General features: G+C 35.7%; 1 protein-coding gene across 3 annotated transcripts in view; it reads right to left on the bottom strand.

Moving 5' to 3' along the window:
- Positions 1 to 12,765, bottom strand: part of SEMA3D (semaphorin 3D) — a 218,896-nt gene that overhangs the window by 114,154 nt on the left and 91,977 nt on the right. For all 3 annotated transcript variants that reach the window (XM_061165129.1, XM_061165127.1, XM_061165128.1), the window contains one exon: positions 262 to 422. In XM_061165129.1, coding sequence (XP_061021112.1) covers positions 262 to 422 — 161 coding nt within the window. The remainder of the gene's footprint in view (positions 1 to 261; positions 423 to 12,765) is intronic.

Here is a 12,765-nt window from a genome sequence, read left to right as displayed (position 1 = left end):
ATTTATTAACTTTTCACACCTTTCATTCATATTTTCAAAGATTTTAGTATTACACTCACTGTTAATGAAAAGCATGCATATGTGCTTAAATCCATAAAATCCAGAAGTATGTATCAGAGGCAATGTGTTCTTTTAATATGTTCTTTTTTGGCATGCACATGACCTACTGCATTTGATGCTGAATCACTTAAAACAGAAGAGAAGGAAAGGAGCACAGAAGACAATAAATGCATCCAATCAACTAGACAGAAATAAACTGACCTTCTTAAAATTTTTGTTTAAGTCAACCAGACTGAGCAAGAAGATGTGGTCCTTGGCTCCCAGGAGCAGCCTGCCCCTCTCCTCATCTAACAGAATAGTCTGGAAATCCAGTCCTTCTGATGAGCCCAAAAAGGGAATACAGCTATTTGAAAGCAGCAAGTCTATGGGAAAAAAAAAGGATAGAAAGAAAAAATTCTTATTAAGCAAAATATTTATTTGCTTCCATCCACAAGCCATTCCACTTTGTAAATGCATATATACATCATGAAAATTCCAATTAAGATATATGCAAGCCACAGACAGATTTTAGCACACACTTGTTTAGAAAGATTCAACTTATACTTTTATTTTATTGATACATTTATATTATTGTCAAAATAAATATAAAACATGTTAAAAGCAACAAATACAAAATTTTTCACAACCCTGTTTGCTTTCTTAAGTTATAAATTAATGCATCTAGCTACAATAAGATTTGCAAACTGATCAAATGATCAATATGCACAAAGGAAGCAGCCAACTAAGTATATGATAAATCTCAGCCATTTTTTTCCCCCTTCTACTTTTTATGATATCCATGTTTGGAAGATTACACACTGCCTAGTTCCCAGTGGCTCAGTGGTAAAGAATCCGCCTGCAACGCAGGAAATGCAGGAGATACTGGTGCAATCCCTGGGTCATAAAGACCCTTGGGGTCAGAAAGATGCCCTGGAGGAGGGCATGGCAACCCACTCCAGTATTCTTGCCTGGAGAATTCCATGAACAGGGAGCCTGACAGGCTACAGTCCATAGGGTACAAAGAGTTGGACATGACTGAGCAGGCACAAAGTTCACGTATACAGGAAGATGCAAATGTAGAAGTAATGAATTCTAAGGAGATGTGATCCTGAACCAGTGGTGGAATCGGAATTATAAAGTGAGAAGGGACCTTAAAAGTTAATTTATGCCAATTCATGATTTTATAAATGAAGGTGTTTAATTCCATCAAGATGAAGCCACATGCCCTAAAGTCACAAAACAACAGTGGCAAAGCTGACAATATAACCTCAGTTCCAGACTCCATTTATTCTGGGCTGTTACAAGGCCTAAGTCTTTCAGTTATGATTGTGATGCAGACAGATTTCTATTCAAATTTAGGTCTGAAGCCTAGTGGTTAGGATGAGGGCCTCACTGCTGAGGGCCTGGGCTCAATCCCTGGTCAGAGAACTAAGATTCCGTAAGCCATGTGATATGGCCAAACAAAACAAACAAAAAAGGAAATAAATTTAAATTTAGGTCTGAGTTTACAGGAACCCTAATCTTTTCAATATATTTTACTCCAAGTACTAATCATGCCTTCTCATTTTCTGCAACCCTAGACTATTAAATAACAAGAAGAAAATAACATCACTCGTCACTCATTAAGTCCATTACATTTTACTGGACTTTGCAATTCTGGCTGTATGATCTAGGGCAAGAAAGTTAACCTCTCTGTGCCTTCATTTTCTCATCTATAAAATGGGAATAATGATGGATAGAAACAATGTAATAAATCATGAAAGTGTGAAGAATAATGAGTAAACATATGACCAGCATTAGAACAGTGCCTGGCAGTGCTGTGTAACTATTAGCTATTATAATAATGATTTTTTAAAGACTCTATAAAATCTATAAAAAGGAAGTCATATTTCCCAACTCAAAATTCCCATGATTAAAGGAGGTAACTTATAATGAAGTTCTTAGAATAATGTCTTGAAGATAGGAAAAGTTCAATAGTGTTACTTTGAATATTAAACTCTGGTTTGGACCAAATGAATTCTATTAAGGAGTATCACCTCATCTTCCATTAAATCTGACTCATGAAGATTAGAACATCTCTGTTGTTTTTAAAATAATTTTGGAATAACATTAAAAAGCTATTTTGTCTACAAATATTTATAAGCTTAGAAAGTATTAAGTATTAAGCATGCAAACAAGGTTGTGGGATGGCTGGGCTTTGCTGTCAAGGGGCTCACGGCTCCATATGCAAATAGATAGGCATAGACAATACAATATAAGCAAAATAAATTCTAATAGAAGTATACACAAAATGTTAACAGATCTTTCAAGTAATTAATTATGTATCACCTTACAGAAGGAGGTGATATTTATAAACATTCCTGAAAGGTAGACAGAAGCTTTACAGGAAAAATATAAAAGAACATTTTACTCCAAGCAGAGGACCACTAGAATGTATTGTACCAGGGTATATACCATCTTATGTTATGCTTACATATTGCATGTTTAATGCATTTCCTACTATGGGGTATGAGTTCTTTCGGGTCAAAGACCAGGTCTTACTTATCTTAGAATCCCCAGCACACAGCTCAGAGTCTGAGACAAACTGAGCACTTAATAAACATGTGTGGAACTGCAGTAGTTCAGTATGCTGGGACAGAGAGAAGAGGCAGGGGCAGTGAAAAGTGAGGCTGTCTCGGAGTAGTCAGGTGTAAGCCGTCAGGCTGCAGAGGTTAGGTATTACATAGGTAACTGAAAGCCAATAAAATATTTTATGCAGAGAAAGTGACAAAGAGTATAGCTGAGCGTTACAAAAATAAGTCTAGCGGCTGTGTTCAGGATGGATGAGAATCAGGAAAGATGGGGGCAGAGAGACTATCCAGAAGTTTCTAAAAGATGATAAGTCCCTGAATTATGGTGGTACTAAGGGGAGGAGGAAGATGTTTAAGGATATTGTATCTCATTTTCTGTCTCTACTTAAATGAGGAAAATAAAGGACACCATCATTTGCTTTATTTTCTTTTACCATAACCAATTTTATCAGGTTTAGTTTCAAACAAATTTGACAAGCAAACACAGCTGCAAAAATATTGACTAACCTTAAGTATTATCATTTCAAAATGATTTAATGTTGCCTTGTGACAGTGTTAGCATCAAACCGATTAGAGCATGCTTTACTGATGCTTCGTAGCCAAACTAAATAATTAGATTCAGACATTACATATGAAAATTTCTCAGGTTGACACATTTTGAAAAGACCTTGGGACAGGGAATGGAACAGGTTCCCTCTCCCCCAGGCAGCTTATCTTTCTTGCATTTCTGCCAAACCAAGCAAATTCACTTTTGTTTTCACCGGATCATCAACAAAAGCCTAGGAAAAAAAAGTTAAATCCAGAGTCTGTATCTTAACACCTCAAGCTGATATACTCTCAGGATTTCAGGAATCAGATATGAATACTAGCTCTGCAGGCTGAAAACTCATGCAAGTTAAAGACTAATAATTTGGCAATATATTTTCAAGCTTTATTTTTTCTTTCCTTAAACCAGCAAGTCTTAGGCATATGATTTTTTAAATTGTCCACAGTTTATAATTCTTTTTAACAGAGACTTCATCTTGTTCCCTCCCTCCCCCCACTTTGGTGGTAGATTGAATGGGTTGCTTCATAAATGCCATTCAGAGGGGGTCTGCTCTGTACTTACCTAACCAGCCCCACCTTTCTGCAGACCTCTCGGTCCTAAATGCATTCTTTGTTCTTCCTACCTAAACCTTTGACCTAAGCCACCATAATCACTTCTTCTGTTCTCTTAGCAGTTCATTTTCCTATCACCTTGTTCTCAGGTTGTAATCTCAATCAACCAAGGCCTCCAATTCCCATTCTTGTTCTATCAATAGATTCTTAAAAAACCTACAGTTGATTACTTCTGAAATAAATACATCAAAGTTATGATTAATCATTTACTAGTTTAACTATGGAAATCCTGCACAGGATGGATTTTAATTGAATGATGACACAGACAAGATATTCAGAATCCATGACCAAGAAACCACTACAGAGCAATTGGATGGTTCTGCGGTTCAAAACTCCAATAAAGAGCATAGTATTTTCCTATATTTGTATTCACGTGCCTGCATGATAAGTTACTTCAGTCATATCCGATTCTTAGCAACCTGATGGACTGTAGCCCAGCAGGTTCCTCTGTCCATGGGATTCTCCAGGCAAGAATACTGGAGTGGGTTGCCATGCCCTCATCCAGATGATCTTCCTGACCCAGGGATTGAACCCGCAAGTCCCTTAGATCCCCTGCATTGGCAGGTGGGTTCTTTACCACTAGCACCATCTGGGAATCCCCTTGTATGTATGTGTGCATTGCTAAAGAGTACATCCAGAGTTCATCAACATCTCCTGTTATCTTACCAAAAGGCACAGATAAATTATATGTCTCTCACATATAGTTAATAGCATACTTAAAATAATTTCTCATCTCTAACACAACAAAGTGAGTCTCTACCCTCATAAAACTAGATTTCTGAAGGCAAACAACTGACTCATCTAAGATCACCAGGTTCTCTGCATACGCTGCAAAAACTCTGCTAACAAGTTCCCCTCTAATGGACCTCACAGCCTAATGCAGAGAAAATACTCATCCACAACAGAAAATGAGAATACATCTTTTTTATTTAACTCCTAATGGCTGAACACCCTATTTATTTTGGCTATACCACAGGGCATATACTATCTTAGTTCCCCAAGCAGGGATAGAATCCATGCCCCTTGCATTGGAAGCATGGAGTCTTAACCACTGGACCACCAGGAAAGTCTTGAGAACGTACTTGTGACAAAGGACAATGGTACTTACAGTAGTAGATTGTTAAATACTTTTAATGGTAAAATAGAAAGAGCTTCCTGTCTGTCTTCATTAGCAAGCCAAATAACACAGCTCTTGCCAATATGGTGGATAGAGAAACCAAATGGTCTCTGATCACCTTCCAACACTGAAGTTCTGTGGCATTAGAACCATACATTGAACTCTGTTAAAACAGACACATATCAAATAACAAACTTAAATGGACACATATGAAGTAACTCATTCATCTGTTTACTCCAGGCCATTGCTCTATTCACTGGAGCAGGTAGTCTCTAACCTTTGGGAAGAACAGAAATACAGTATAACGTAATTAGAGCTAAAGGGAGATCTTGATAATGCTGTTTGAATTCTCTATTACCAATTCAATGAAGTTCAGAACGGTTAAGTGGGCTTCACAAAACCAATTTGTTCTTCATGGCAGACTATGGCAGCAATGAACCCCCTGACTCACAGCCACATGCCCCTCTATGTGAGGGGAAGGCTGAAGACCTCACAGTTCCTGCTCCTATTTGAAACAATAGCTTATTCTGTAAAGAATTCTTTATATCTCCCTGTAGTGTCCCTTCATATAATTGTTCTTTCAGCCTGAAGAAACATTTGACCTGATGTTCTACATTCTTCCTCTTCACCCCAGAAAGGAAAGGAGTGGTCAGTCACACTGAATCTAACAAATTTAGGAGTAGGCAATACAGACTTCCTCCACTGTTCACTATTAAATGAACAAAATTCCAAACTCTTGAAATCCTGCATTTATTGCCAGAAATTCTAAACTGGGTGGAGTTGACAATCTCTCTCTTGAGAAGACTACATAGTTAAAAAATGGCTTCCCACATCCTTTAAAGAACACTTAACAGGAAACTCTTTTTTAAAAGAAGAAAATCAAAGTTATTAAGGGCAGATTTTCATGGGGTAAAAATAAAATCACCTTTGAGCAAAGTCAGTTTCCAGTCAAATTCCTCAGCAGAAAAAGATTATAGCCAAAAATGAATCCAGATCAAAACCCTTCACCCTGGGGATTTCCTGGTGGTCCATTGGTTAGGACTCGGCACTTGCCCCCAAAAAAGAAAGAATGAAAGAAAAAACATACATACACACATCTCTGTTACTCTTTCCTACCATTCAGGGTACTCCACACAAAAGCACAAATTCTTACCCTACCCACTCATCTTTTTCCTCAAGGAAATAACCATTATATCGTTAGGGCTATTCTGACATTTCTTGAACACAGTAACATCTCCAGTGTGTTCTCTGCAACACCGTCTACATAAAGAGGTAAAGGAGTTTTCATTCCTGCCTTCTCCATAAATTCAGCTTCTTCCTCTTGACTTCTGAATTCCCTGGGCTTCCATGACTGTCAGTCTCCCAAGACTCCTTCTATGGAACCCCTTGATACCACAGTTCCCAGAAATGTTTTGGCTATCAAACCAACCTCACTACCTTCCATCCCCAAAGCCTGTTCTCAGTTTGGGTCAGGGGTTGAGTAAAGAGAGGAAACTGTTCATTCCAAAATGAAAATCAGTCCCTAATTTTGTGACTCACTGAGTCTCTTTGGCCCTCTATGAACCTGTATTTATTTCTTCTGCTTTTGGTCCAAGGCAAGGCAAGAATTCTTTCTTGGATTTAACCTTTGGAAAGAGAGCTCATCTTAAATTGGCCCCACCAGACTTTCAGTTGGTTTTCTGAGGCCTAAGACTATATGAAAAGATTTTGGTGACCAAGATAGCTCACCTTCACCTATCAAACATACCGCTTATTCTCTATATATGAAGCTTAAGTCTCCTATAGCTAACTGCTCAAAATATATAAAGAATGTTATTCAAACTTAAAATCCCAACAAAAAGACTAAATTATAAGAATATATTACTGTTCTATTTTCCTAGATGGAAAGTCTAACTCTACTTTGCAAAATAATGCAAGTTCAAATCAGAAAGAAAAAGAAATCAAATTCTCATTTGCTCATCTGCAATGGAATGCTGGAAACTGTTCTGTTCATTAGGTCTCAGACAGACCATTATCTATATCAACAATAAATCAGGTGACACCACATAGAGAAACATACACTAGGAACAAGTAAAGTCTATTATATCATCAGAGCTACATTCTTTCCAGGACAGGGTGTGGAATAGGAGTGCGGTAATTTTACACCATCACATTTTCATCTACATCCATGCTTTTAAATCACAGGTTTATTCTTATTTGGCCAGCTTTCAACAATAGATGCCTTTTATAGTCCATCACATGTGAGATTCATAATTTATGATTATGGTTCCCTTTTAAATTCTTACTTTGGGTAAGACTGAATTGTTTTAAATTCTCAAAAGCTTGGCCATAATAAATTTTGCTACTGACCTATAAAAAAGGCTAACATTATAAATAACTGATACATTTCCAGAAGAACAACGCAATAACAGAATAAACTGCCTCAGAAATACTTGACAGGATAATTCTAGGAAAGATACATTCTACTTTGACAATTATTTTCTTAACTCCCTTTAAGGTATTGAGGATATCTTCCTTCTCAAATTTCAAGTAATACTTAAAATCGAAACACCATGTCACAAGTGAGCATAAATTTGTTTTCAATTTAGAATGTGAATTTAATTAAAAAAAACTCAAAAATGTCAAACCTTAATACATCACTTATTGATTCCATATAGCAAGACAAATACGACAAGAGCAAATAATTCCTCAAGCTAAGATGCATACAAGTTAATTTACAGAGCAAAGTTATGAGATTAACATAATATTTTACAATAATATTTTAAAATTACATTAATCAAAGTTAAGCATATATATATATATGTATAATTATAAGTAATATTAAGAGTCATATATAAGCCCATCATTGTCTCCAATTCTCTGTCCACCTCCAATCTAGACTCTATTAACATATTTACTAGTTTATTTTCTATTTATTTTCATATTTACAAATAATATGTATGCACTACAATCTTTTCAATCACTCAGACATTTCCACTGAATTATTGTTTACAGAAATTGAGAATGTTAGATTTCTTATGCCAACTCTTTCCCTCCAACCAAGTCCCTAACATTATAGAATGTCCATTTTTATGAAAACTATATTTAATCATTCCATTACTAGTGCAAGGTAAATACTCTTCCCTACTTAGAAAAACAGTGTTCTTTAATGATCCTTACTTTCTAGAACAATATGTTGCTTTTGTTAACAATTTCTCAATTGTGACATTTGCTTTGACTTCCTTAAGATCATGGTCAAAACTTTCCACACCTTCTGAAAACTGTGTCCATAAAATTTTCAAATGAAATTGTCATATGTTTTTGTTTCTCTCCAGGAAAACCCACTCCTAGGCCCTTTCTTCCTCCTGCTCCAATCTGAACTGTCTGTTTTCTGGCCTGAGTAATACTTTCTCAGACTTTTTTCAACTTCTCTCCTAGTATGACTCCCATCTTTCCTGGATTTCATGTCTTTATTCTTTGATTTATTTTCTTATTTTGGTGAACCCATCTCCAGAAGTGTCTGTGACTTAAATTTTTGAAATTTTCCATCTATCCAAAGTTACAGTTTAGAAGTCTCATGCCATCAGTGCCCCGAGGTTTTGAATGTCTTTTTTTTTTCTTTCTTTTTCCCCCTTCACTCTGCTATTATAAAATAAAATGATTGGCCTGAATATGTTTTTTTGTTTTTTATTTCTTATGCGGGGCTTTCAGCATGACATCTGATCTGAAAATTTCCACTGATTCAGGAAAACGTCCATTTGGTTTTTCATTTAGAACAAACAGATGTCAGTTATCCATGGAACATTTCTCTAGGATTTGTCCAGAAAGGGTCCTCTCTCTTACCTAAGGAAGATAACTCTATAGAGATGTGCATGGAATTTGAATCACAATATGCTTATGTACTTGCAAGAGGGAGATTCAAAATACAGTCATAGAATAATGGCCTCCTTAATCTAAGCATGTGTGCATGCTAAGTCACTTCAGTCGTGTCTGACTCTTTGCATCCCTATGGACTGTAGGCTACCAGGCTCCTATGTCTATGGGATGCTCCAGGCAAGAATACTGGAGTGAGTTACCGTTTCCTACTCCAGGGGATCTTCCCAAACCAGGGATCAAACTTGTGTCTTTTATGTCTCCTGTATTGGCAGGCAGGTTCTTTACCACTAGCGCTACCTGGGAAGTCCCCGTAATTCAGGCAGTAGGACATAAACAATGAAATAAGCTTTTCCATTTACAGTTTCCCATAAACCATTTCCTCATAAAGTGTTAGTTCTCTACTGATGATTTCAAAACAGACACCTAAAACCCCACTGCATCTCCCAAGTCATAGTTCAGAATTTCCAATAGCTAGCTTGATATTGTCATTTTCCCCTCAGCCAGCTCATCATACCAATTATAATGACTTTAATAACATGACTGAGTTCTCAGGCTCAGGATAGCAGAATCGTTTTTAGTTCTTCTTCCTTATTCTCTTACTCTTTTATTCCCCTATTTAAATAATTAGTACCTCTAAGTCTATTGCATTTCCCTCACATCAACATCCAGGTAAATTTAAAGCCTTATAGATTTTCTCATGTAAATCTTCCATTCTTCTTCCTCAAATATTTATTCCTATTGTCAGCTAGGCAAACAGCCATATTACTACTTCTCAAAACTGCTGTAACAGGTTCCTTAACAACCTTGTTCTCTACTCCCATCCCTCACCAATCCCTCTCCAATCCACATGAAGTTATCTATTCTGTTTTTTCCCCTAATTAGAATTGTTAGAATTTCATGATCAAATTATCTAATGCCAACAAAGAGTTAAATTCAATAAACTAAATTTCTTCCAATTTTCCAAGTTCAATTTCACACTCAACCTCCTCTGAAATTCTTTTAAGTGTTTTGATTTATTTACCATAATACTATGGCATCAATCTTTTTGCAGTTATTTCATCCTTTAAAAAGACTAGAAGCCCTTGCAGATAAAAATAAGTCTAAATCATCACTGCAATTCATCACCTCTTTTTTCACAGAAGTCTAATAAACATTTAACTGATTTTTTCAAAGAAGTGATTCTTGTTTGTGTTGGTTTTTCTACCTTCCATTTAAATCAGAATTTATTGCAAGCTTATTAATAATTCAGAGAGGTTAATGTGCCATTTGGAGACCCCACTGTGGCTCTAACACTCTGTAATCATGAGAGATTCCTGTCGTGACATCCAAGTACTCCTATTTGTGTGTGCGTGTCAGGGGTGGTTTCAGAAATAAGGCACTGTAAAGCAGTGCTTCTCAGAATTAACATGCATTCAAATCAGCTCAGATTCTTGCTAAGATAATGGATTCTCACTGAGGCATCTGCGAGAGGCCCTAAGATTCTGCATTTCTAACAAGTTCCTCATTTATGCTGGTGCTACTGGAGTAGAAACACTAAAGGAAGCCATGGGCCCAACTGCCCTGAAGTGCTGGACTCTTTCTTTCTTCCCCACACTAGAGTTTCTCTCAAACCCTTACATGATGGTGTGTCAATTTACACAAAATAGCCAAATTATTATTTTCCCTGTACAATACTACAGTGTTAGAATAAGTTAGGGATGGACAGATTTGACCAATGTGATTAACTTACAACTAGCTTAATTGCTATAAGTGATAAATGACCTACTTAGTTTCAACCAATGACATATAAAACTTTTTCCCCTCAGTTTTCTCATACAAAGAAGAGAAGTAATACATTTAACCTGGAAGGTAAATGTAAAGACAAGTTATGATTTATTATTGACTTAAGTGAATTTCCTATTATTTGTGGCAGAAGAAACCATATCCATGATGCCTAAAGATAATTATATTTTTAAAGATCTTGAATTTTCTTCACACCTTATTTCAATTAATTCAATAATATATTTGGTTTCTCTCTGAAGCCTATCATAATATCCATTTTGTGCTTTATTACATCGAAGGAGCTTCTCCTCTAGTATTTAATTTGTTCCTTAAGGAGAACCAGAAGGATTATCAATAATTTTCAGATGAGAAAACTTAAACTCAGAAAGAGGAAACAACTATTTTAATGGCGTAAGAACAATACATGCCAAAGAGAGAGTTAAAACATATCTAGGTCTTCTAACTCTAAGCCCTATCACCCATTACAACTAAATTTTGTATTTTAAGATCAATGAGTGCACCTCTATCACTTCCTCCACTTCACCATTCCATTGGGATTAACAAAATATTTGTCTCATTTTCTAGACTGTGCCTGGCTCACTGTGGCTTTAGTGAAATAAACCTCTTTATGAGTATCTTTCTAAGTAAAAAGCACTTTAGTTTTAATTTATGCCTCTTTTGAATTAATAGGATTAAAATATCATGTTTAAAGGACTCTCAGGAAAATGCAAAAGGTATATTACAAGTTCTTGAGAGGCATTTATCAAATTTTGTTAAAAAGACCCAATGACATTCATTTTTAAAATATCCATAAATGTATATTTTACACATATATTGAAAGACCCTCACTGTAAGCAGTCTTTAACAAGACCTAAGGAATTAGAGCCAAATTTTAGGTTAGTGAAGTCATACAAAAAGCTATTGCATATAAAAACTTCTATCTCCTCAATAATTTATAGATAGTAAACCTACTATTTAAAAGAAAAAAAAAATCTATTTTAACCAAAAAAACAGGTTGACTGGGTTTAATACCAGAAAAATTTGCCTTTACTTAAGCTATACTCTTATAAGTTCCTTCCATATTTATGCACAACCAGGACACAATCAAAGTGTCTCATAATATAGCTCTCCTTCACCCCACCCTGCTGGGGGAGTGACGCTGCTGACTGCACAGACTTCAGTGATTCTCATATGTTCTTAATTCCAGAACACTTTTTATGTGATACCTTTGTATGGTGATATTAGTAACTTCTACCACTCTGTGAGCCTCTATAGATCAATTACATTTAGAAGAGTGCTTTACATATATTGCTAAATAGATTTTGTGTGTTGTGTGTGCTCAGTAGTGCCTGACTCTTTGCAACCTATTGGATTGTAGCCTGCCAGGCTCCTGTCTATGGGATTTCCCAGGCAAGAATACTGGAGTGGGTTGCCATTCCCTACTCCAGAAAATAGATTTTAATTATTACTAAATAAATTTTTTGGATACAGGCAAGTTGTAATACAGATACTATTGAACTGAAATGCAGGAGACAGATCAGTTTTTTAATTATATACTTACGTGACTCTGATGTTATCATTTAGTCTTTTTGAGTTATTTCCAAATCCTTACATATAAATTTGCTAAACAAATCTACATATGTTTAGATACTTACAACCTGTATCATTATATCAAACAATATATTTTCATATCTATTTAATTTCTCTTTCCAACTAGACAACAATTGACACTGATAATGAACCAGGTAATAGTTTATTATGCAAAATAAGCCACTTTTATTAACTTATGTTCTAAAAGGAGCCTGATTTTAGAGAAAAAAATTGAGTCTTATCATTATTTTCTTCAATAGGGTATGGATTATCCCATATTGCTCCTGAATCATTAATTATTCCTCACCTAGATTATTTCGATTAACACAAAAATATGTTATTGTTTTACTCATAAAAGAAAAAAAAAAACAGTTTATTGATCTCATTGTCCTTTCAGTTACTACTACCCATGTCTCCATTATAGGAAAACCCCTTGAAAGAATTATCTACACTTATCTCCAGTTTCTGAGTCCACACTCCAGAATGCATCCTTGTGCTCTGGCTCCCATACTTGAAGATACTACTCTTATCAAGGTCAACAATAGACTTTTGTTGTTAAATTTAACGTTAATTTTTACTTATTTTTAATGACAGAGCTAAATAGGGCACTGCTGATGAGTCCTCTTCTTACTTTCTTCCTATAACTTCCTCTACACCACAACTTCTGATTTTGCT

Source organism: Dama dama, chromosome 18 (genome assembly GCF_033118175.1).
Source record: "Dama dama isolate Ldn47 chromosome 18, ASM3311817v1, whole genome shotgun sequence".
NCBI lineage: Eukaryota > Metazoa > Chordata > Mammalia > Artiodactyla > Cervidae > Dama > Dama dama.
The sequence above is the reverse complement of the archived record's forward strand: the minus strand, read 5'-3'. Positions and strand labels throughout refer to the sequence as shown.